At 36.6% G+C, this 27,662-nt stretch overlaps 1 protein-coding gene across 6 annotated transcripts in view; it reads right to left on the bottom strand.

The window, feature by feature from the left end:
* The window catches only part of SLAIN1 (SLAIN motif family member 1), a 66,851-nt gene that overhangs the window by 19,109 nt on the left and 20,080 nt on the right, over positions 1 to 27,662 (bottom strand). For 2 of the 6 annotated variants that reach the window (XM_008950563.5, XM_034936817.2), the window contains exons 2-4: positions 25,796 to 25,935; positions 2,225 to 2,374; positions 960 to 1,109 (exon numbers count right to left, since the gene is read on the bottom strand). In XM_008950563.5, coding sequence (XP_008948811.2) covers positions 960 to 1,109; positions 2,225 to 2,374; positions 25,796 to 25,935 — 440 coding nt within the window. Of the gene's footprint in view, positions 1 to 959; positions 1,110 to 2,224; positions 2,375 to 3,964; positions 4,180 to 25,795; positions 25,936 to 27,662 lie in introns of those variants that run through there. The other 4 variants (XM_014347467.4, XM_034936818.3, XM_034936819.3 and 1 more) reach the window with 3 other exon arrangements.

The raw sequence follows: 27,662 nt of genomic DNA, 5'->3' as shown, positions 1-27,662 counted from the left end.
AAAAAAACAAAACTGTACACTTTGCCCAGTTTCCCCCAGTGGTAACATTGTGCAAAATTATAATAATATGACAGCCAGGGTATTGGCAGTGATATAATCCACTCATTTTATTCAGATTTTCGCAGGTGTGTGGGGGTGTGTGTGTGTGTGTGTGTCTGTGTCAGAAAGAGATAGAGAGAGTATTAAGCTGTATGCAATTTCATTACCTACAGGTTCAAAGATCCACCAATGAATAGTACCAACACTGCAAAAATCCTGTGTTGCCCTTTTATAACTACATCCAGCTTCGAGACCCTCTTGAGACCCTAAGCCCTATACCTAACTCCACCAACCACTAGTCTGTCCTCTGTTCCTAACATTTTGTCATCTCAAAATGTTATATGTGTGGAATTATACAGTATGCACTCTCTTATGATCAAATTTTTTATTCACCATGATTCCCTGGAGCTTCAAGCAAGATGTTGTGTATATCAGTAGTTTGTTCCTCTTTATTGCTGAGTTATACTCCATGGTATAGATGTAACATGATTGGTTTAATCATTTACCCACTGAAGGCCTTCTAAGCTAATTCCAGTTTTGGGCTATAAAGGTGCTCAGAACATTCATGTGCAAGTTTTTGTGTAAACACAAATTTCCACTATTCTGGGATAAATATCCAAGAGTGCAGTTTGCTGGGCCACATGGAAGTTGCACCTTTAGTTTTTTAGGAAACTGTCCATCTGTTTCCACAGTGACAATACCAGCAATGTCCATGTATCAATGTGTTTTCATCAGACTAAGTCCTACCACCTCATGATAGTGTGAGAAGCATATAACTGGCTCCACCTAAAAAGTAGGACAGTATGAGAGAAAGAATCTAATTATTTGCCCATTACCTGGAGAGAAATGCCTGAACCTCCCCCTCTGCCTGTATATTCCAAGTGGAAGCCTCATTTTGCTAGTTTAGAAAGAACACATACTTTCTTCTTGCAGACGAGCCATGATCTGAACATCAGTGAGGTCCTGTAATTTATATCCCATGGAGATAGAATCATCCTCCAATTCTGAAGTACTCAGCTCACTGTCGATAGATGACTGGGGACTGAGCGGGGAGCCCCTGGAAGTGTAACCTGAAACACAAAGGAAAAGTGTGTTCTTTCATCTGCAGGACTGATATCTATACATGCTTCACAATTCATATATAAACAGTCAGCAATTTGTCTCATGTTTTCATGTTACAAAAATCACCAACATGTCACCATTTAATGGTCAACGTGCACATCATGTGTACACAATTCATATATACAAAACTACTTGTTCATTGTTTTCAAATTGAATTTTCACAATTTAAAAAGTCACCATGTACTATATACTTAAATTGTTAAGAGGGTAGATTTCACATTATATTTTTTATCACAATAAAAAATTCACTACTGCTAAAATCTACATCCTATTAGATATGTATATATCTAAAGGCATGGTATAAGAATATATATTCATGTATACTTTAATAATAAGACAAACTTGTCTGACAGTAACTGATAATATATTTTTAAATTAAATTTTAATCTGGTCCATTTCTTAATGAGTACAAACAGCAGTGCTACAAATGGGTAAGAATATCACATCTAAAAGGCACACATACATATGCAGAAATATATACAACACCCACATAATATAGACCAGAGAGTAGTCACGGGAGACTTATAGCCACCCATGAGGATAAAAAAATCAATGGCTTCAGATAAAAGAACCAAAGAACAAATAGAAGAAGGCTATAGGAATGGAATCACACCAATGCTGAGAAAAATAAGAAAATGGTGAGATCCTCATCTCATAAAAAGCCACTATGACTATTTTCTTCTACACAGCCTTAGCTAAATTTAAAAGCTACCAGAAAAAAATTAAAAAAAAATAAAGACTTACAATCTTGAATAATAAAAACTACCTTAATTGTGTTTGACATTTAATTTTAAAAGCACATAAGCATTTGGAAATACAGAACTGCATGCATATACTTTTGCTAAAGAGGGAAGACTGTCTGCTACATACAATTGAGAGCAGTAGATCAATGGTGTTAGAGTACAAATTAGTGCTAGGCCTTTTGTACCCAAAGTAAGTGTGCAGCACAAACTCTCCACTCTTAAGATTACTCTCAAGCTTTTCAAATGAAAGATGAATATTTAAGCTGTGTTTAGTAACTGAATTACAAAGCAAGCAGCTAGTCAAGAAGTTAAAATATTACCTGTTTTTTCAGGTGTTAGTATTGCTTTATTTGAGGTTTTAGAGAAGCTGGGAGTATTAATGCCATTGCTATAAGGGCTGAGTCTTGCAACAGGACTATAAGGAAAAGCCAGTGAGGCAGTTGAAGAGAAGAGACTCCGCCATCGGCTAGCTGTCACAGAAGCAGAAAATAGCAGCAGTTAGCTATATGGAAGCAGATGTTGACTTGTCAGAAGGAGAAAGGGAAGAGAATTAAAAAAAAAAAAAAGACAAAGCAACTTTTCATAGGACTATCTTAACTGACTTCCACTTATCTAAATAAAAAATATATACAAAATAAACAATTTGTGAATTAGGGTCCTATTTATACATCCATTTTTAAAAAGTAAATCAATCTTACTTTGATTAAAGCCAACATGCCTGTATAATAATGAAAATTTATTTTGAGTTTCTACGTTAGAAATGTTTTCAATTTTCTATTTCCACATAAGGATTTAGTGTTTTGCAATATAAAAAAGGATTAGTGTCAAAAGAAAAACTCAAGTTTATAATCTTCCTAATCTTTAGGAATTAAGGGAAATGTTCTTAATATTAACTATATGTAATTCTATATTTTTTCTACTCAGTTAATATCAGAAAATGTTGATAAAAAATATTTTATGTAAATTCAGTATTGGATTATGGGAGGACTTAGAATGACTATTGTGTTTCCAAATGGCCTTGAGACCAAAACAAGGTTTAAAGGAAAAACAGTGTACAAAGTAACAGAGGGGTATCTATACCAGAACTTAACAATGACTATCCGGTACAGAGACTATTGGTGATCACTCGGATTTTTTCTTTAAAAAAAACCTTCCAAATTATCTGCATTAAACATACATATTATTTATATAACTAGCTTTTCAAGGTAGGAATATACATGTTATTACTTTAATATTATTTTTTAAATTAATATAATGAACAAAAAGGAATTACACCAGCCATGGGCAGATGATCTCATTCTTACATTACCTCACTTGTCTAATTAATGTACTTCTCCCCTCCAAAATTACCACCCCTTGTATTTCCATGTTCTTGGGGTCACACACACACACACACACACACAAATCCCAAATCATAAAAGCTTAAGTCACACCAAACATGGTTTACTCTCCTCTCATGAGATACAAATCAATGTGCTAAGCAAAATTCACTTTTCTGAAAAGTTATCATTTAGACATGTACTAAGCAGAAGGAATAATATAAAAAATATAAACAAGGCTAAACTTCAAGAAATAACTTGGTTTGTATTCACCGGGAATTTGACAGAACTTGAAAAACCAAGTATTAAAAGGACTGCTTTGAAATGCATGCCCCCAGACCACTTTTAATGAGCAATGCTAATGAGCAATCAGACAGCTGAAAAGTGCTTTAAAATGGGCAGTGGGATGGAGAGAAAAAAAAAAAAAAAAACTGTGGGATGTGGACAGTCAAGAAAATAATCAGCTCCAAACTGGGATTCTTCAGATCCTTGCAAAACACCAAGTTTACTTAAAAAAAAAAAAAAAAAAAAAAATTTCCTTTTACTTCAGAATCATTACGTACCAACACATTCTAACAATTACATTAAAAATATCTTTTCCTTAAGTATGTGGAAGAACTAGGCAAGGAAACCACATTCGCAATGACAACACTTTCAGAATCCACACATTTCATGAAACTGTGAAGCCTGGTTGCCAATTGACACCAGTCGTATATGTCACTTATCCAACCCGTAACTTACAGTGGTTAAGCAGCTTTTCCCAATCGGAGCCAGAACACAGACATGCACTTCCAGTTCCTTCTCTTCTATGTAGGTCAACTTGACTCCAGAATACACTACAAACTAGGGGTTAATGATGCAACACACACTAGGTAGCTGTTCTCACATGTTCAATCTCTATTATTCAAAGTTTCTCATTAAAAATTCTATATTTTAAAAGGCCAATAGTTCTTTGTGACTGCTATCTTGCCTAACAGATGATGTTATTTTATACCAGTCTGATCACTTGCCAGGCAAATTACAGTAACTGCGTGTTCTCACCCACAGATGCGGGCGGCAGCACATCACAAGTAAGCAGCATTCATCACTCTGCACAATAACCACTGTGACCCAGCCTCCCCGCACAATTGACACAGTTATTGTGGCTATGACAGCAAGATCCCAACTAGGAACACAATTAGCGTCTATTGCAAGAAAGAATGCTCTACATTGTTGTTTAGCATTGAAGCTTTTCAGAAAGGGGAGGAAAATTATTGTAAAGGCAAGCTAACAAAACAATAATGCTCCACTAGTGCCCAAGGTTACAGTGGAGGAGGAGGAGGACAGGAGTGGAAGCTATCACATCCTAGTTGTTCTTCAGTACATAGCTAAAGAATTGTAACAAGAAGCACTTTTATAAAGAATAAAACCAACAAAAAGAACTTGTAAAAAAGAGCAATTTTATCTTTTTCAACCAATTATCTCAGTGGATTTTTGGTATATAAAATGATGTGAAATGATTCAAGAGGCTCAGTGATGACCGAAATAGCTCTAAAGAAAGGAGTGAGGCAATTTTGCCAAAAGAGAAAAAATGGGTGATCCATTTTTGAACAACAGTTAAATTTCCCTATACTCCTACTCCAGAGTTCTATTTATAAAAAAAGAGGGGGGCGGGGGGGCGGTTCGCAAACTTGGAAATGGCATAGACTATGCATTTTTTCATTTTATTCCATTCCCTAGAATAGCATCGAACTGGCCCCAAACAGGACTACACACTGAATCAATGTACGATACTTGGCACAGTTTTCTTTCCCAAATGCCTTAAGCTAAACTGCCTCCCAGGACACTTCTTTCTGCATAATCTCTGTAGTTCTACCGCAACTTCCTTAACCACTCACCACCTCTCACCAGATTACTGCAACCCGCTCTTCAACAAACTTCCAGCCACCAACACTGCCCTGAGCAAACCTGTTCTGAATGTCATGTATTTTAACTGTGTTACTCTCATCAATTAAAGTACCGCAGGGGCTTTTCATCAAATGCAAGACCTTAAAGGTACTTCAGCTCATTTCACTACCACCCTTACAGACTGTCATTTATCTCATGCCCACCTCTACAGTGTCTCTGAAGCTACCCTAAGGATGCACCCTTATTGGTTAAACTTTCTACTTCACCTCCCTTGTCTGACAATCATCTTCTACTGAATGAATGTGATAAAGTACTACATTGTAGACTGATACCTCATTTTTTTTCAAAAAAAAATAAGTTGAGGGTGACTAATGGTCTCTTATTTTTTGTACATTTTCAAAGTTGCCTGACTGAAAAGATAAGTTATAACACATCTGTGTAGTTATTTTTGTATACCATTAAGCAAAGTATGACCAAAAAAACTAGATTTGATAAATGCTCCTGTGATAAAATCAAGAAAATCATAAAAAGGCAGACGACAGAATGGGTTTAAGGAACAACCTAAGTTTCTTTAATTTGTCACACTGAAAATTATTCTGTGACCAACAAAAAGTTCCCAGAAACAATGACATTCCTACCATTGCTTGATCATCTTTGCTTAGACTCAGAGTAAAGTATTCAAATTGTTGTTAAATAGACATGTCTCTACACATAATGAAAATCAAATTTAAGAAAGCAATTACTTAATTCACATAAAAGAAAAAACTGATTTAATAGAAGACTCAAAAGGTCGGTAGTGCATTAAACTAAAGAGTTCAAAAATAAAGCAACACTATAACATATTCTGGCAACAATCCTTTTCATTGTTCTCACTACAGTCATTTCAGTACCTAATACAAGACTTGGAACACAGTATGCACTCAATAAATGCTAAATGTGGTCAAAATTTTGGCAAGTTGACTAATATTTCCTTATCTCAAACCATTCTACCACTCCTATCCTGACATATAAATTACTTTGCCCAATTTTTTAAACTTAAGTATAATTCTGTTAACTCTGAAGACAAATAATAGTCTAATTAGATGTTTCAAACCAGCTAAAATCTTGGTGAAAAATATACCTGGAGAAGCACTTCATTAATACTTTCTAGTAACTACTAAGTTGCTGAATTTTATATCAATCTTCCGGTTTCCAACTAAATGATGTTATATTACTAAGGCCTAGGATCTGTGTGACTGGGGTAACAAACATGGAAAAGTGGTTAAACAGGTGACACTAAGATGAGTTAGTTCCTACAGCACTGCATCGCACAGTTAAAAGGAAGGATTATGCTAAGCACACTAACCGGTGGAAAACCATGCAAGAAGGCAACAAAGCTGCCACCGAATTCTGGAAATGCTGCCATTTCCTGCAATCCAAGAAAGAGTTACAAAACGGCTGCAATTCTGTTTGGGCCGTTTGGTAGCATTTCGATACATTCTACTGTCAATAGCATGGCATCTGGCTTGGTTTCAGTTAGGTGAGGAAGCCCTGGAGGTCAGGACCCTCACTCTTTCTAGTGAGTTCTAACAGGAGAGCCACATTTCTCATCAGGCAGAAGTTATTCTAGAAAACAAGCCCTCCCTGTGTCCATGTCTTCTCACTGTTCAGCTCCCACTTATAAGTGAGAACATGCAGTGTTTGGTTTTCTGTTCTGCGTTAGTTTGCTGAGGATAATGGCTTCTAGCTCCATCCATGGTAGGAGGAGGGACAGCATTAGGAAAAATACTTAATGCATGCTGGGCTTAATAGCTAGGCTTAATACCTAGCAAACCCAATAAAAACTCATTAGCAGCAAACTTTAGGTCTGTTTCACTAAAATTCACAGCCTATTTTCTAAATAAGTCATGGTTTTGTATCCATGCTCATGGCTGTCTTCCCATCTAGCCAAATTTATATTCTCCCTCATTCCCTAACCCAGGTTCTGCCTTGTGGAACTGGCCAACTTTTTATTTAAATCTTCATAAGTAATGCCGTGTACATGAGAAAAAATATATATATATGTATATGTATATATGTGTATATATATGTATATGTATATATGTGTATATATATGTATATGTATATATGTGTATATATGTATGTGTATATGTGTGTGTGTGTGTGTGTGTGTGTGTGTAGTGCTCCAGAATGATTCAGATGCCCAACGTTTACAACATCTAGAGTCATTCCTTTAATCAACATTTGGCAACAGATACTAAAAAACTTCAAAGGTCAGTCTCCAAGCAGTTACCTAAATATCTTCCACAGATACACACAGCATGTGGCATTTCCCTGCTCCACAGTCATTCCAAGAAGTCTGCCTGGCCCCTATACTCCCACCCACTTTTAAAAATTCATTTCTCTATTCATTTGAATAGGCACTAACTATTGTGGCTATAGCATATCAGATGCCCCAGGTGCTGACATGAATAAGATATGGTGACTGTTCTCCTCTCCTTCCCACTCCAGTTTCTAAAGACCAGCTACTACAGAAAACAGGCAAGTAAGGTGGAATATGATGTCATATTGTAAGTGCAGTAAAAGCACCATAAGGAGTACACTCAGAGCAAAGTAAAAGCAATGATTAACTTTCTGGGGGAATCTAAACACTTCGGGAGACATTATGTTTAATGTGGCCCTTGAAGGTTGAGGAGCTTATCTCACAGGATATGATACCATTCTAAATAGAAGTAATGCCTATGAAACCAAGAACACATGAAAGAGCAGTGTACAATCAGGGAATGGCAAACGTTTGGACTAAAGCATAGGGTATAAGAGAAGAGTTAGGGCTGGAGAGGTTGGTAGGTTTGGGTTTTGCACTGTCTCATATCTATACACATTAATGAACAGTTTACACTTTAATGAACAGTTAGTGTTTTGACTGTGAGAAGGTGAAAGACATAATCAGATTACATTTTATGAAGATGACATAAGTAGCCATAGAAATGATGAACTAAATGGGCATGGAGACTGATGTCTGGGAGACCAGTTAAGAGGCTTGTAAATAGACCTGGTGAGACATGATGAGATCCTGAACAAAAGCACAAGCAGAAAATTTGGTGAGAATAGGTTCAATGAGCCACATTTGAGCTGAAGTGCAGCTATCTGGCAACCCAATGAATATAGGGAGTGGGAAAAAAAGAGACCGAAGCTAATGCTTTAGTTCTTAAGACACTGATGCCATCGCACATGGAGAGCATGAGATACTCATGTTTAGATTAAAAAAAAAAATTAGTTGAACTCAAGATGGTTACTGGAAATGCCTATGTGCTTGTGTCCAGTATGGAGTTGGAGTTCAGGGAAGAGGGCTAGAGAGACAAACAGATTCAGGGTACATCAACAAATAGGTGTTAGATGAAGCATGATTGAAATCACCCAAGGAGAAAATACACAAGGAAAAGAGAAGGGACTGGAAGGAACAATTTAGAGTAGACAGATGGAGAATGAGTAAAGGAAACTGAGAAAGATCATTTGGGGAGGAGAATTCCAGAGGCTCAAAGATGCGTCCAGTCCCAACCAAAAAAAAAAAAAGACTAATGCAGAAGAGTTTCAACATGGGAGCTAATAGTTAATAGTGGCAACTACTCAGGGAGGGCATGTAGGATAAGGACTAAAAAGAGGCTACTGGCTAGAACAACCAGGCCACTGATGAGAGCAGATTCAGCAGAAGACATAAGGAAAAATCAGTGTTAGCAGGTCAGGCAGATATAAGGTGAGGAAAAAGTCTTTGAAGAGAGATTTGGCTATAAATGTTTTTGTTGTTGTTTTGTTGTTGTTGTTGTTGTTTAAAAAAAGAGGGGGGCTGTAGCTTGAGGAGTATAAGGCTCAAGGGAGGATGGCTTTTAGGATCAAGGAGACTTGGAGATTAGAAATAACAGACAAGAGAAGAGTCTAAGGAAAAAGAAAAGCATGGAAAAAAGTTCCTGGAGATGAGAGGAATGGGACAGAGATTAGCTAGGGGGAACAGCCTTGGAAAGGGAGGGTTCTCACTTCCTCTGAAACAGGGAGGTAAAGACAGAATACAGAGAATGAGGGAGAGGAAGGTGAGTTTAAGGCTTTTTAATCTGTAAGTTACAGGCAATAAATATGCTGAGAATATTTATTCCAGAGGCTGGAATAAAGAACCTCATGTAGTAAAAGGCTAGGATGGCCACTACTGGAAACAAGGAAAATGGTTAACCATGAAAGTGACTGCCTGGGTCAGTCTGAAAAGCATATCTCTGGAACAATTCTAATCTCAACACAAGAGCTGAGATTGAAAATGTTAGCGTGTGCCTGCCTTATCATTCTGTAAAGGGTATTTATGTCTTACAGGTTCAGGTTGAGAGTGGCTGTGTGAGAGTCATATTGTTGTCAAAATAAACAAATTTACCATAATTAAGAGGAATTTACCATAATTAAGAGGAAAAAAAAAAACCACCCCAGTGACTGAAGATAATCTTCCACTGGAGATTTTAGAAACCACAGGGAAGGTCCTGAGAAGAAGAGTTAGATGGGGTCTGGAAGGCTGTATCCAAAATGAGAGCACAGCCACAGACTAACAGTGGTCAAATATTTTCTGTAAAGGGCCAGCTGATATTTTGCTGGCCATAGGGTTTCTGTCACACCAGCTCAATGCTGACATTATGGTATGAAAGCAGCTATTGAAAAAACTGAAATGAAAATGTTTTATAGAAGCATAGATACACTTAATTTATATACACTGAGAATTGAATTTAATATTCATGGGTTATGAAATATTCTTGTTTTTTTCAACCATTAAAAAACATAAAAGGCATTTAACATTTTACATTTTAAATGCTCTTAGGCCATACAGAACAGGCAGAAAAACAGATATGGCCATAGTGTGTCAACCCCGGGCTAACATATATTACCAGTTTTATAATAGTCACTCAGAAAAACGTGCAGGGCTGGAACCATAGCATCAGGTGTTGAGACACAGCAGTGATGGCTGACAGGATACTTCTTCACTACAGTTTTCCATAACATACTGTAATAAAGACCAAGAAAAGACTGAAAGGACACTTCAGTAAAAATTCAGATGCCCGAGTTCCAGTCTTCATCCTGCCACATACTAGCTTTGAAATTTGGAGCAAATCATAACATCTTAAATGTTGCAGTGTTCTCATATGAAAAAAAGTTATGTTTGTAGGAAGAAATAAACAGGCTTTTCATGGGTACAGGATGAAAGCCTGCAGCAAGCATTCACAAATGGTAATACTTTTTTTAATGAAATGTTATAGCAAGTTGTAGCAAAAACATTCTACATTCTTTTTTATTTATTTATTTATTTATTTTTATTTTATTTTGAGACTGAGTCTCACTCTGACACCCAGGCTGGAGTGCAGTGGCACGATCTCAGCTCACTGAAACCTCCACCTCCCAGGTTCAAGCAATTCTCCTGTCTCAGCCTCCTGAGTAGCTGGGACTACAGACATGTGCCACTACGCCTGGCTGTTTTATGTATTTTTAGTAGAGAGGGGGTTTCACCATATTGGTCAGGCTGGTCTCAAACTCCTGACCTCAGGTGATCCATCCGCCTCAGCCTCCAAAAGTGCTGGGATTACAAGTGTGAGCCACCGCCCAGCCAACATTCTACATTCTGAAAGAAAATGTTCTAGAAGCTAGGTAGGAGAAAAGATTCTGTAGGAGTTTTCTACTTTTCACTTTTCCTGATTCTAAAGAAGTGTAACCTAGTCTTCTCAAAACAATGGGCCGGCTTCTTACGCTGTATCTACCTAGACAACTATGGCGACTTAGTCTTTGCTCAGTTGTTACCAACTCAGAAGTAAAACTGAACTGTCTGACCTTCAAAAGCTTGGTCAGGATAGGTCAACAGTTCTTACTTATTTATCTTGACTCTTAATGATGTTCATTACCAGAGTTCTGGAAAATAAGGAAAAAGTAAGTGAAGCAAATCCTGCTTTTTTCTTTCTTTATACAACAGGCATGCAAGCCTCAGTTCCAAGCCAAACAGAGGAATCCAACTTCTAGTCCTTTATAAATACCAGTTACCGAATGGCCTAAGATCAGTGAAGGTAAAGGAAACATCAGCTCCTTTAAGTATTTTTTATTCTCCCTTAAATTGGCAGGAAGTTTTACCCAGAACACAGCATTCTGACCCAAACCCATAAACCACCAGGGCAGGAAAATCTCCATTTCCATAAACCATCCTCTCAGGTATAAACTTCTTAGGTGATATTATATCTTTACGTATTTAGAGCCTATAGAAATCCTTGGCACACAGATGCGCTCAAATGTTTACACTAAACTTTAACAAAAGAATTCAAAAACCAAGGTGAAGACAGCAATTTACTGGTTCACTCTCATAAACTCTGTCTGCACAGACTGAGATACAAGCTTTCTGGAAAGGCTGTAAGTTCACAGTAGGTAAGTGCTGCTGACTTGGCTCCAACCTGAGCAACCCTTCTGGAGCAGTAACATATGGCTTGCAGCTTATCTGATCCAATATTTTTTATTGGGTAAACTTGAGTAGCATTAGTTTCTCCACAGTGCTTGACGACCTGATAAACAAGCATATGGGGTCTAGGAAGTCCTACTACTTTGAAGCAGATGTTCACAGTACTCCTTCCCAGACATGCATGAAATACAGAGAATTCAACTGTAATGTATTTGTCAGTGTATTTACATAAGAAGGGTTGAAGAACTACTAAATGCACCTAATTGGTAGTCTTAGGGACGATTCAATCAAAGTAAGTTAGTCATTATACCCAAGTCTCACAGTCTTCAAATTTAGCTATGAAAAACTTATCAGAAAGTTAGTTTGTATCTTTTCCTGCAGTTCCCATTCATTCAAACTATGACAATGAATGTAATAACTTAAAAATCATTAACCATCATATATATGTATGAGTACCTATGATCCCAGGATACTACAGATACTCAATCTTTAAATTTCCAATTTTACTAAAAATGTAATATTTTTAAAACATGATTTATATACCATCTTTAAGAAATACCCAATGCAAGAGTTCATTAGTTCATATGTAATTAATATGCAGAGTTAATGAAGAAAATCACTTTTGATATTAGGATTAAGCTTTAAAATATATTTAGTTCAAAAGTAACAAAGCAGTTGTATACTCCTGACAATTGGCAGGTAAATGTTTCATAAATATTTGTTGAATGAGAGTTACAAATTCCACCATGTTGCATAAGGAGTACTACTGAATAACATTTATTCCACGGAAATCAGAGTTTTATAATTATTCTTGACATTAAGTTTAAAAGGTCAAGTGTTTCTTAGGTTTTAATAGGAAACATAATCTTAATGGATAAGGCATCTAATCATAATTAAAGGATTAGACCTTATCTACTTCTCAGATCTTAACCCACTGCACGATCACACATCTAATGCTCTTCCCTCATAACTATTATTGGATCCTTCTACGGGACTTCTTTAACCAGGACAACAGTCTCAAAGTAGAGCTGAAACATAAAGGTCAGAAAGGGGAAGTTATCTTGACTATCAACTTGTTTCCACTTAATCATTGGTCAAAACTGAAGATAAGACAACAGCTTTAAGCACACGAGATCAAATCCAGTATTATCCAGGACCAGAGTGACCGCTACAACTTCACAAGTCATCTTCTGACTTCCCATCTGCAATTAATAGTGGAGATTTAAAAAAAAAATGTAGTAGTAATTACACTTCAAAGGCATGTTTAAAAATTCCCTTTTATAGAAGCCATTTTCCCTTTAGGTCTGTGTGTCTGCTATAGTTAAAATCAAACTTAATAATTTAATCTTAAAAGAACAAAGAAGAAGACTGATCTAATAATTTGGCAACGATGAGATGTTGTCAAACAGATTACAGACGGCTGCTTCCAATTTAGACTACAGCCACAATGCAAGCTGACAACCAGCTAGAATAACTTACAGGTTCTACACTGAAATCATGAGGTAAGGTAAGCAATATGTTACAGAATCTAATTACATGAAGAAATAGGCTAAATAATCTCATGCTGAAAACAGAGGGCCCTCCCTCTGAAAGGACAGACTAGATTTTTACTAAGAGTCTTCACGCCTATGACTGGGTAAAGTGTGGTGGCAAAACCAAGCTTTTAGAAAGCACTGTCAGTTATTGAATGGAAGAGTGATGAGAAGAGAATTTGTATAATCCTTCCTCCCCAGTGTCTCTGATACTAAAAGACTCTTCTTTGAGTTATGGCTTATCCCAGTAACAGAAAAGGCCTCTGACCCACTAATCTTAAGAGACAATAGAAAGTAAATATACAAATTCAGAGTTCTGACCAAGGGAAAACTATCTTTGGCCCTAAAACTAACCCATTCATGATTTTATTAAAATACGTGCACACAAAACAACACTAAAATATACATTAAAGGCCTAAAACAGGAGTCTCTTTTCCTTCCCCACCCAGGCCCACTTTCCACTTTGTTTTTCATAATTTCAATATAATTACAGAATTAGTATATAACTTTAAATAGACAATAGAAAATCCAATCATTGCCTTGTTGGTATCTGATTTCCCACCATGAAAGGTTATTTAGTATATATGCACCTTCTCCGTATCCATCTCCAGATTTGACAGTTCTATTTTTACACTGTCAAGGTTTACTGGATTTTCATTCTGTTTTATAGCTGTGATTGGGATAGCTATAAGGTGATCACTAGATACGACAGGACCAAGGTAAAGAAAGTAATTTTTCTGCTCTAGAACACAACCACCAGGTGAAGAACATCACAAGCCTGAGAGTCAATCACTGTCTTATTTCATCTTCATCTTTCTCAGCTTCTCCTAGGTCATCTCCGAGGCTACTGTTTTCTAGATCTCATGTGATCTTTTTTCCTTGTACATTTCCCACTGTTAAAATAGGGTGCACAAAGGGTAAAACTTTCAACCATTTTAAGATAAAATCCAGACTTTGCATAAGCAAAAGTTTCTTTTGCTCCTACACTTATTTGCTTCAGTACAGGATTATAGTTTGAAAATAACTTTCTTCCTTAAAACTTTAAAGACAATATTAATTTTTTATCTAGCATCCAATATTACTTATAAAATGTCTGAAATTTGTTATACTATAGATAAACTCCCAATGTTCAAATGAAGGAATAGTTTATCTTTAATTCTGGAAAATCCGAAATTCAATAACCAGGAGATCTAGGTGCACGGCTTTTTTTCATCTATCTTAATTCATCCTGAGGATCTGTCAAAGAAATTTTCTTCTATTATTTACTGATTATTTCCTTTGTTCAGTACGTTCCTGCTTCTAGAACTCCTGTTAAAACATGAGAGGTTCTGGGTCTGTCTTCTTCTGTCCCCTCACTTCTCTCATATTTTCCATCCCATTTTGGTAGATTCCTTTGGCCAACTTTCAGAGAAGCAGCTTGGTTCTTAGCCCTGTCCATTCTTCCTTCAATACGTCTAAGAAATTAAAAATGACCAAAAAACTTATGATTTCATTGCTTGTTTTCCCAGCAGGTATCCTTTTACTGATCCAACTTCATTTATCTGAAAATACTATAAAAATGGAAGACCAGACTGAGCATGCATATGCAAATACATATACACAAGTACAGGACACACCCGATGACAGCAAATCTGCATTTCAAAAGACTAGTAAATTTAAATACACTGTTTCTTGAAATACAACCTTACAACTATGACAGTAGAAAAAAATTAAACTCACAAATTGACAAGAGCTCCAAAACTCAAATATATGAAACTTATTACTATATAGAAGTTTAAAGCTCCCAAATATTATAAATAATTGAGAACATCAACAAATCAAACCCTTATGTTTCCAAAGTAAATTAAGTGTCACGAGAACTTGGCCACATTTTCATCTACCATTTCTCACATTAGTCACACAAGAAATTTGGGATATTAATGAAAAAGAAGAAAACATTCCCAAGTTTATCTAAGACTCTCCCTTAAAAATTGCTAAAGCCTAACCTTACCCATGTTCCAAAGAATTTCTAAAACCACTATTTCACTCTCCACAGTTCACCAGATTTCCAAAAAAGGCTCTGCCTTCTAAGACAATTCAGGTAATATCCTGTAGCTTAGCTGTTCAGTTACATCACTCCTTTACTAAAAATTATTCAAAGGTTTTTCAACCATTTTAAGATAAAATCCAGAATCTTTAACTGCCCTGAAGACGTTGCACACATGTCTAGTTTCTAGTTTCATTTAGAGTCATTTCCCTCCATTACACCCCAACCACAACAGCCTGCCGTTTCCTCACATTATGTCCCACTGCAGGGCCTTTCCACATGCTATTGCTATCCTTCCTCTCCAATGTCTCTGAGACTGAAAGACTCTTCTTTGAGTTATGGCTTATCCCAGTGACAGAAAAGGCCTGGGACACTCTTCCTCACCTCCTCCTCCCGTTGGATGGACGAACAGATGGACACACGGACACACACACACACACACAGAGTTATTGGCTTAACTCCCACTGACTCTCCGGTCCCAGCTGATGCCTCACGTCTTTGGGAAATCATTTTCTGATCATACCCCTGGGTCAGGCTGCCATTCGCATCATTATGCTTCTTTTATGGGACAGGAAGAACAAAGAACTGCTATCTTGTCATCTGTTTTTTGCACCAGAATGCATGTTCCCAAGGCCAGGCGCCGAGCTCATCTTGCTTGCCACTGCACTCTGTATTTAGCACTGACTGTACCTAATAAGTACTCAACACATTTCATGTATTGTAATCATCTGATCAAGCCCCAGTGTTTCAGAAAAGAGAGTCTAGAAAGTCTTGCTTTAAACCTGACTATTCTGTAGAGGTCCCAAGAAACAGGTACCAACACCTACCAAAAAAAAAAAAAAAGAATTTCACTACCATAGAGTCAAATTTAATCAACCGTCACAGTAGTATGAAAGCAGTAGACAACTACTTTGGGAGAATCTCTATTGTTTTATTTTTTCCTTGGTGGAGATAGGTAACAAAATAGCATGTCAATAATAAATTCACCAGAACAACCATTATTGTTTATTTTGAAAAACACTTTTCGAATCATGGTAGAAATGCAAAGTGAAACCAAAGAAAAAAAAAACACATGGAAACACAAGTACAAATTAGCAAAAGAAAAAAGGATTACTTAAGGAAATTTGGCAAACACATATCAGGTTGTAGGGTATAATGGACTGAAACTGCAAATTTCATAGAAGCACAATCCCTTATTATCTGTTACTGTACTAAATCATTGCCAATACTGAAGTAAATGCACTGGGGCTATTCTGAACATAAGAGCAAAGCAACATAAAGATGTGATGAAATCCCACAGCTATGACAATGCATTTTCCATTTTCAGCACACAGGAATGATAGCATGTATCAGGAGACCCTGTCTCTGCACAAAAATTCCAATATGATTCCAGATTGTTTTTCCAGTGAGAAAAGAAATTCTTTACAAAGCTTACCCAAAATGAACCTCACAGACTAAGTTTTAATTTTGTGTTCCAAGTTTGACAGAGCATCTCGAGACTAGAAATATGAGCTAGTGGAGATAACATCTTGGGCCAAGCAAGGAGAGACTGGACAGGTTCCAGAAGACAGACATTTGATAAGCTTAATGTCTCAGTTCAATCTGTGTGGATTTTAACAAAAGAAAGGGTCACTCGCAGAACTGTGGATTAGTCTACAACTTTCTTCTTCATCGGCTAAATTTGGACATTAACACTCCTTTATAACAACTAAAATAAGATTGGGAACTGGCACCATATGAAGATAAAAGAAAAACTCAATGAATGGGGTAATTTCTATTCACATTTCCTTAGTATCTAATCCCAGAGGAAATGACAGATGGTCATAGCGAAACATGAGCCAAGGATACAATTGTGTAGGCCTCCACTATCTGTGAAAAGTACACCTACTCTGCTCAAATGTGACCTGTCCTGATTCAATAGTTATAGACATTCAAGTACCTTAAGCCAAGATAAGCTTTTATTAACTGGCCCCAAATTAACTGAGCCACATTTTGGGTGTTTCAAATTACTTAGATAAGCCTTTGATCATTATTTGGTTATTTAACATCCCAGCCTCATGCATGAATTTACCAAAGACCCTAGATTAGCCTTATTTCAATTTAGGATATCAAGTGAGTTAATCCTACCCATGAAAGTTCTATGCAGTTTTGTTATTTTTATTCTAAAGGGGTAGAGGGGGTTAGAAAGATGGGCGAGTTAGAAATGGAATACACATAGATCTAATAAAAAATAAAATAAAAACAACCAACTAAAGAGATTGTTGTGGATTTTCTATGTTGAATAAACTACACTTACAAAATTTTTCAGTGTAAGATCCCTAACAAATATCTATATTTGTAGGTAGAGAAAACAGATACCCACCCTCTGCCAAAAACACACTTAGTTTTCTATGAAGTATAAGTAGCCAGGCAAAGAGGATTCCCTGTATTTTATGTTCAATTTCTAAATGAAAATCTGTACATTAGGAATGTTTCTGTATATGTAGTACTCCACATTTCTGAAGTAATTTCACATCCAATATTTCCAGAAATCTTTCTAAAATAGCCCTGTGAAATCTGCTAAATGTCCCCACTTACTAGGCAAGGCCCTAGAAATAAGGACAACCGTCTCAATCACAGTGGAGCAGGGATGAGGCATAACTATTAAGGTGAAAACTTCCACCATATTCACTCCTTCAACAACTAGCATACAACACCTACAGTGCGATGGGAGTTATTCCAGGCACAGAAAGGGTCACAGCAATGAACAAAACAGACTGAAACCCCCACGCTCAGAACTAACACTTTAATGAACACCACTCTGTTTTGGTTTTTTGAGGGTTTTTGTTTTTTTTTTTTTTTGGCTTGGCTAGTGGGATGCCATTTACAACACCAAATGTTCAATGAAAATTGTTTTGTTTTTTTTTTGCCCAACTTAAAAAATTTAAACATACTCAAATTAGTCAATCACAAAAAAAAAAAAATTCAGTACTTAAAACATGCTGAAAAATTTATTAAGCACTGGCAATTCAAAAAACAATTTTAGGTATAGACCTCCATCTTCAGATGCTTAATCTATTTGGAAAAAGTCACATATATTAACAACTAAATAAAAAGAAGTTCATAAAACAGGGTGCCTCAAAATAGAAAGCAAACATCGTTAGGACCATCTTCAAAAGAGGAAAACCAACCAAGATACTGAGCTTTGTTGAAGACTGCATACTCAAATAAGTGGCCAGTGTTCTGGGGGAAAAAAGAGAGAGATTATTCTATTCTAGGCTTTATTAGTTAACTTTATACCAACAGACTGCAGATTTAGAGATGCCAGGAGATTTTAATTTCCAGCAATGTTATTTCACTTTTAACATTACTTTCTGTAAATTATCCAAAAAAGTCATTTACACTATTCAAATATAAGGGGGAGACACCTAATATTTGAGCCATTATCTCATCTAATTTACAAATATCTATTTCCTTATAACAACACTACAAAATAAATACAAATGTAAAAGAGGCTGAGAAAACTTAAGTAACTTGACTGTGCTGACTACATGATACATAAGACTTTATAAATTGTAAAATCTGAATATTAAAAGATCAGCTTGGAAAAGAGGATAATAAGTTTTACAATTTATAATAAAAAGTTTCTTAGGGACAAGCACAGTGGCTCATGCCTATAATCCCAGCACAGGGAGGCCAAGGTGGGCAGATTGCTTGAGCCCAGGAGTTCAATATCAGCCTGGGCAACATGGCAAAATCCTGCCCCTGCAAAAAATTTGCCAGGTATGGTGGCACACATCTGCAGTCCCAGCTACTTGGGAAGCTAAGGTGGGAGGGTCACCTGAGCCCAGGGAGGTCAAGGCTGCAGTGAGCCATGGTTGCGTCACTGCACTCCAGCCTAGGCAATAGAGTAAGACCCTGTCTTTAAAAAAAAAAAAAAAAAAAAAAAAAAAGTGTCTTAGATCCAAGTCAATTAATATTCCCTATAAGAATTAGGGGTATTAGATACATATTAGTCATCTGTAGGAATATACTATATGCACTAAAAATAACTATCTTATTATATCTTTTAAAAAATATTTAACCATTTGCAAAATTGTGGTTGTGAAGACAACGTATTTTTTAGCAATATTTTAAAAACAGTGATAATGCAGGTGCTGTCTCCCTACAAAATTAAATCTTATAAAAATCCCTTTCCTTCATTTTCTTCAGAAAAAAAAACTTTCTGCAGAAGGGCAGAATTCTAATAAGCTTGTTCTCACAATCTCAAGACAAAGCTCAACTGTGTCCCATACATTCTCTCATAACTTAGCAAGTTTTGTTATCTAGGTCCAGGGTCAAAAGTTGTCAGATACATCATGAAAGCTTTTTGAGGAATCTATGAAATCACAAATGTAGGCAGCAAGAAGAGAAATAGGCCTGGGCCCTGCAAGAAGTTACAGTACAAATAAGCTCATTAGCAATTGTGCAGTTAGAGACAATCTTGGGAGAAATGGACCAGATGGACCACAGAAACCAACCTTGACAAACCCTTACTCATATGGCTTCCTGGGGATGCTTACTCCATAAACAAGGAGGGACGGCTAACTTACCACCGTGGCTAACTTGCAGCCAAGAAAACAGCCTGGGCTAACGGCCTAGGGTAAAGAGGAAATAAGGTAGAAGCGGGTTTAAGACCAGCTCTGCCCACCAGAAACATTCTGGCTCCTCACAACTATGCCCCTCTCCACATTTCCTACAAAGGAATTAATCTTTACTTTTTGAAGAATTTTCTTTTCAAAACATCAAGGTCAAAAAAGAGGAACGAAGTTTCGAAAATATTTGCTCAAATATTACATAAGCAGCATCTCATCTGAAGCTCCAGGCTCACATTAAGGAACTTTTAGCTATCTGTCAATGAAAGAGTTAAGAGTATGAGAGACAAAAGCATAATGCAGAGAGGAAGAGGGTGAAAAGGAGAGGGTAGCTTTACCCTTTGTTCACCTCTCATCACTCCTACTCATGGCTGTGAATTTCTTAGTGAAGTGTCTTTAATTTCTGTGTATACAGAGGGAGATGTATAACTCCTAAGGACTTCAATTAATCACTTTGCAACAAAGTGTGTAAGATAAGTAGAAACTGACTGTTTTAGAGTAAACATACTTGTGAATGGGAAAGCAATACTGCAAGCTGATACTTCAACTGATGCTAGTCTATGCCCTGAATATAAGAGGTGGCTAATAAGGAAAATGTTGCAAGGACCCCGACCCATCTTAAATTATTCAACACCAAAACTGAAACAGTAGTAATAGTTACATTGGGCTCAAAAAAAATTCATTTACTTTAGCAACAGCATCTATTTTGTGTCAGGTACCCTTCTAGGAATTAGAGAACTGGTGCTCAACAAAACAAAGTCCATTCCCTTGGGCAATTTATATTCAAATGAAAAGAAACAACTCTAGTCTCAAAGAAAACACTCAGTAATATCTGTTACTCAAAAATGCGGACTGCCCAAGGGAGAAATTAAGTCTAAGCAAAAAGAAAAATAAAATGACGAGTTACTGGGTGCAGCACACCAACATGGCACATGTATACATATGTAACAAACCTGCCCATCGTGCACATGTACCCTAAAACTTAAAGTATAATAAAAAAAAGAAAAATGCTTTATTAGAGAATTATTGAAACCAAAAATATGGAAAGCTCGCATTATTCCAATTAAATCTTTATGTTGTGAATAAAGTGTGGGTCAAAACCATAATTTTTGATATCTGTCAATTAACCATCATTGACAAAGGACCCCCTTAATTGGAAGCCAGTAAGTATTCTTCAATATGGGGGATTAACTATGAATTCCTCCCTATTCTCTTATAAAACCACACTACAGTAAGAGTTAAACTCAAACTCTTATAAAGCCATAGGAAGACTGAACGGGACAGGAGACAATTATCACACTCGGGATGGTCACAACATCTTAGAAATGAAAAGCGGAAAGAGACTTGGGTTTTGACATCCTCTGTTCTATGACCTTACAGCAAAAAGAAACTAATAAGGACCTAGCAAGGTTCTGGAATCGTAGGTGCGAAGTACCACAGAGGGTAGGGAGTTTTGTGGTGAAGTGAAAAAAACCAGGTGACTGAAAATCTATAGGAAAGCACCTAAACCCTCCAGCTCCCCACCCCGCCTGCTCAGGCAACTGCTCCTCTCCTACTTTTATCAAAGACAGGCTTCATTACCTGAATAAACTGAAATAGAAAGCCACTAGATTTTACAAACACAAATAAAAATACCTCACAGATCTGGAGGACTAAGTGAAAATCTGAATACCAGAAGGTGAGCTCAATGAGGGCAGAGACTTAATATCTGTGCTGTTCACTGATGCATCTCCATCACCTACAATGGTACCTGGTACATAGAAGTCACTCAATATGCAGCAGTAGAGTTTAGAAGATGTGTGTTTTTTTTTTAATCTCCAAGAAAGTAGAACAACAGCAACAAAATCAAGAATAGAAAGCCAGAGAGAAAAATATAAAATTTGAACATCAATCCAGGCGATTCTGACCCACAGAAGTATCTAGAAAGAATAGAGAAAACAAGGGCAGAGGGCTACGAATACAAAGAAATAATGCAAGAAATTTTGCAGAACTAAAGTTTATAGCACACACAAAATAAATGAAATTTCAGAATACCAAGAATAAAAGACAATATTCTAAAATATTCATGTTATTTTAGGTAGAAAGGTCACAAATAAGAATCAGAAATAAGAACGGTGCTGAACTTCAACAGCAACCCCGAAGCTAAAATATAATGGAATAATGCCTTCTAAACTCTGTGGGAAATGGTTTTTAACCTAGAATTCTATACCTAACCCAAATAACAATCCTGCATAAGAGTGAAAGTAGGAATAAAGATGTTTTGAAACACAGGAGGTTCTCAAAATTTACCTGCCACATATCCTTTTTCCCTCTACTCTCCCAAAAAAGCAAATGCAGAAATATTCCTTTCTTTTAATGGAATAGAAAGGAAAGTACTTGTATCTCAGAAGCAGGTAATATAGCACTGAAGAGGGGCCAGAGAAATTCCCAGGATAAGCAAAAGAAAGTCCCACCATGATGGCTCTTCAGAGGCTAAAGATGACTAGTTCCAAGTAGAGTAAGAGAATAGGGCGCTGCCTGAAGGAACAGTAACAAAACAAAATTCTTGGATTTATGTGTCTCATACTGCGGATGGTTCATCAAGAGAGTTTGGGGATAAATTAATGACAAGGACCCTGTCTTATAAATTATAACAGCAACAACAACAAAACTAGGCGTCTTTTTCCAATTAATTCTGAAAAAAATGTTAGATGGGCTGGGCACAGTGGCTCATGCCTGTAATCTCAGCACTTTGGGAGGCCAAGGTAGGTGGATTACCTGAGATCAGGCATTCAAGACCAGCCTGGCCAACATGGTGAAACCACATCTCTATTAAAAAATACAAAAATTAGCCAGGCGTGGTTGCGTGTACCTGTAATCCCAGCTACTCAGGAGGCTGAGGCCAGAGAATCCCTTGAACCCAGGAGGCAGATGTTGCAGTGTGCTGAGATTACACCACTGCACTCCAGCCTGGGCACAGAGCAAGAATCTGTCTCAAAAACAAAAAAGTTAGATGGAAAAAGAAATGATAAAATATTGCATGGCTTGAATATAACTTTCTATCATAATATATACTGATGTCCCCTAAAGGTAGTAAAAGGTTACATAGAAAGGACATGCAGAGAAAAAATATAGAAGTGAGGTGTAAAAGAATTAAATCTTCACCATCCAAAGTCAAAAGCCAATGGATAATGTTTAAAATGAAAAAATTCAAAGCAATGGCCATATAAACATGGAATTTAAAAAGAGAGGTAAACAGTAAAACCAAAACAAATAGCTTTTCTTAAGTCCATCTGGGAAATAAAAAGGGCATGAGAGATTGGGGCAGCAATTTGATATTTGTCTTATAACAGTTGTAAGACTATTTTTTAAACTATATTTTATAAAATATAAGTTGAATTTTTTAAAAAAGAATTTTCTCCAGTAAACAACCTAATTGGTTACTTCTTATCTCAACAGGATTATGGATTATGGATCTCTGGAATAAAAACATTTAGTGTCACAGCAAAAGAAGTTTTGAGTTTATATACAAATTAAGTAAAAGACTAATTTTGGTTTTGAAAAACTCGTTCTCTAAACTTTTACAGGAAGTTTAAATAAATTACATCACGAACAAAACTGCAGTATGCCAGTTCATATCCTCATGACCTCACGATTCTGCCTGAGCTCCACATCAATGAAAGGAAAATCGGATAATGAAGCACTTAGTCTAATATCTCAATAGCAACCACCAATTAGGATTACTTTTTAGAAAAGAAAAAAAAAACCTAACCTTATATGTAAATGTATCTAGTGTGCAAATGACATAATGCTTATATGTATGTAAATCTATCTAGTATGCAAATGACTTAATGCCGGAGTGGGTAAACTGTGGCCGAGAGTACCCCAAATCCAGCCCACTCCTGCTTTTGTAATAATTCACCAGCTAAGAAATGTTTTCATATTTTTTTAATAATTGGGAAAAATATATACATTTTGTGACATGTGAAAAACCACACAAAATTCAAATGTCAGTGCTTGTAAATAAAGTTATATTGGAATACATCCTCATTCATTAATTTCTGCATTGATCATTGTTTTCTGGGCATGGCTAAGTTGAACAGTCATGACAGAGATTATGTAGCCCACAAAATCTAAAATATTGACTATCTATCTCCTTTCAAAAAAAAGTTTGTTGACCCCTGAGATAAAGGACTAATTCTGAATTCAATTTGAATTTTACTTCAAATTATTGAGCCAAATTTGTATGTTAAAATGTAGATATAAGTCACTGAGTCAAGGATTAAGTAAGAAGGCTTAGGAATGGTCTATATAACCCTTCAAAGAGTTAATCCAAAGGGATTTAATGGTTTGTGTATTAGTCTGTTCTCACACTGCTACAAAGATACTACCTGAGACTGGGTAATTTATAAAGAAAGGAGGCTTAATTGATTCACAGTTCCCCATGGCTGGGGAGGCCTCAGAAAACTTGCAATCATAGTGGAAGGTAAAGGGGAAGCAAGGCACATCCTTACATGGTGGCAGGAGAGAGAGAAAGTGAAAGAGCGAGGAAGTGCCACACTTAACACCATCAGCTCTCATGAGAACTCCCTATCATGAGAACAGCATGGGGGAAACCGCCCCCATGATCCAGTCACCTCCCACCAGGTGCCTCCCTCTACATGTGAGGATTACAAATGGAGGTGAGATTTGGCTGGGAACACAGAGCCAAACCGTATTAGTTTTCTTAGAGTCACTTAGGTAAATGGGAACAGAATGAATACTACAGCCTCCGACTCTGAGATGGCTGCTCTGTTAGATGAGCATCTATCACCAAAGTTTTAACCCTAACATGCCTTTGTCCCTACACTGCTCTTCAACTTTCCATTATTAAGTCACCTGTTTCATTTCAGTTAAAATGTTAATAAAATACATTCTTTCATCCCACCTTCCGAGTATTTAAAACAGATTTCTGTTGATATTTACTTATGACCATGCCAATACGGCAGTACAGAATACTAATTAAGTATGGAGACTCTGGTTTCAGAGAGACCCTGGCTCTGACTCTGTCCCTGAGTATCATTCTGCCTTGTAACCCTGGGAACTTCTCTAAACTTCGTATTTCTCACCTCTAAAGATGAGTTCAGTTACACTGAATAAGATGAAGGATGTCAAGAATGTAAAGGTAATGAATGTCATAGAATTAAGAGCTCTTGAAGCATTATCTATAATGCTTTGTCTTATGTCCAAACATGTTATTCATTATCCTCAAAGAGCTTCATGGGCAGCGTTCTCAAATATCAGTGTACATGAGAATCACACTGGTGAACTTCTCAATGCAGACTCCCCTGACCCTACCCTCAAACAGTATGATTCTTTAATCTGGAGGCTCCGGAATCTGTACTTTGAAGCTCATGTATGATTTGGATGCAGGTGGTCCATGGAATAGAAACAGTGTTCCCAGAGGATGAAACAGATGCCCAGAGGTTAAGAGACAAGCCAAAAGCCTACATAATTACAGCTTCAAGTAGTTCCCTGCATCAAATAGCAAGGAACTGAGTACCACTCATTCATTTTTGCTGTTTTTCCAACTGCCCTTTTTTTAAATTTAAACTTCTGTTAGGCTCCATAAGTTAATTAATGTTACAGACAATATGAAGATTTCTTAGTTTTTAAAGGTTAGCACTTTCAGTTATACATCCAACTAAATGTTAAAGACACTCAGTAAGGTCAGTACTCAGATCCCCATGAAACCCTGTTTTCTGCCTTAGAAGCCAGCCACACAACCTTGTTACTGACCCCAGAGCTCTGATAACTGACAATTTTTTTGACTGGTATATTTGCAAACAGAAAAAAAAAAGAAATAAATTTGTGTGTTCCTACATTGCAATATGAACTAAAGCAAACTAAAAATATGGCTAAAATCAAGCACAAAACTAAACACATCCTACATTGAGAAAGCTTGATGTGTAATACATGTGAAGCAAATTGCATGCAACAGCTGCACCTCAGGGTAAGAATTTTCAATTGAAATGTTTATTCCAAAACCAGCAACAAAAGCAGCACTGAGAGTGACAAGAGTTGGAGAATGTAAATGCACACACTCACAATTACCTTGCTCCAGTCTAAAGCACAGGGAACGTCTCGCTGCTTCCATCTCAGGAGTTGGGTTATCTAGGACATGTCTACACCACTGCAAAGGAGTCAGGGATTTCTCTGATGAGGTGAACGTCTTTGAAGAGCCAATGTATAACCTTAAAAAAAGAAATCTACATTATAGGTATGATATAGGTATACAGAGAGTACCTCTCTCTGGGGAAAGCAACATGTATTTAACAATTTCCATAGAAACAGAACTCATATTTGATGACTTCAAAGTATCAGAAATAGTTTTTAACAGGCAAATATCCCCAAATAGAATATGACACTTCCTGTAGCCTGGTGAGAACTTCCAAAAAAAGGTCTAACAATTTTCCCCCTAACTGTGTGTTTCAGCATCAGAGATCAAGGGCTTTTTTTTTTTTTTTTTTTTAACTAAACTAGCCCTAAAAAGGCACTATCATGATCTTACTATCTCTATTGACATGTCAAGAAATGAACATTTTCATCTTTCTCTTTGGCAACAGAATCTTTTGTAAACTTGGGCTAATGAAGGTAAACATGATGTGACAAACAAGGCAAATCTTATGTGTATTTTTTAAAAATAAGTCTAAACACTCGTAAAAGCCAGTCACTTGATTCTTTGAACCCTTACATAATCACATATTTCTCCTGTCTCAAATCTATACTAACCTCGGTATATGCTTCTTTTTCATTAAAGCCAAACAAAGAGCTTTAAAAGATATGTTTTACGAAGACTTCACTTTCAGCACCTACACAATTACACAGTAATGGGTAGTATTCAAAATGACTACCCGGAGGCACTGCAAGTTATAAAAAAGCTTCTCTCATTAATATGCCATGTTAAGGTAGATTTTAGAATATTTTCAGTGATAGGGCTATACAGAAAGGTTTATCTTGAGGAATAAACAGCAGTTAACTAAAAAAGGGGGGAGGGTGAATTACCTCCCCAAAACTGCTGGCTCTAATACATGACAACTTACTACTATAAGCTTACATTAATTACAAATCTAAAGTAATCTTCTTTCCAACAAAGCTACCACAATTCTAATAAGCACATATTCTTGAAATAACATACTTCATTATTCATACTTTCACTGTTCTAGACAAAACGTTCACCTATTAGAGTAATTTATCAGTTATACAAGATGGTTGGGGAATGTATTATTCTTCAGTAAATTATTCTTATAGATCAGGGATTGCCAAATGTTTTCTGTAAAGGACCGGCAAGTAAATATTTCAGGCTTTGTAAGCCACATGATCTCTGTCACAACTACTCAGCCCTGCCATTCCAGTCCAAAGGCATCCTAGACAATATGTAAGCGAATAAACGTGGCTGTGTTCCTTTAAAATTGATTTATAGACATTGAAAGTTGAATTTCCCATAGTTTTCACATTCTTTGTATTTTTTTCATCATTTAAAAACATAAAACCGTATCTTACCCACCATACAAAACATGCAACAGCTCTGATTTGCCCTTGAGACAGTTTGTTCACTCCAGTTACAGATAAGGACTCTAAAATATAGATCTCAATGGATTTAATTGTAAGTCCAATATATTATTTTTTTTCCTTAGAGTGTGTTGCACAGCTGTGACTCCATCAAGAGTATATATAGTTAAAAATCATATTCTTGGGCCCCAGCTCAGTCCTACTATGGCAAGATTATCACCTACCTATGTAGGTAATAATCCCTTCCACTTCCTTGCAACATAGCCTAAACTGCCCAGTACACGGTACTTCTCCCTACTCACAAGTATAGGTTAGTCCAGGCTAGTTATTCTCAATGTCTCATGCCTCAAAATTACTTAAACATCTTGTTAAGACAAATTGCTAAACCACACCCCTTAAAAGTTTGATG

Source organism: Pan paniscus, chromosome 14 (genome assembly GCF_029289425.2).
Source record: "Pan paniscus chromosome 14, NHGRI_mPanPan1-v2.0_pri, whole genome shotgun sequence".
NCBI lineage: Eukaryota > Metazoa > Chordata > Mammalia > Primates > Hominidae > Pan > Pan paniscus.
The sequence above is the reverse complement of the archived record's forward strand: the minus strand, read 5'-3'. Positions and strand labels throughout refer to the sequence as shown.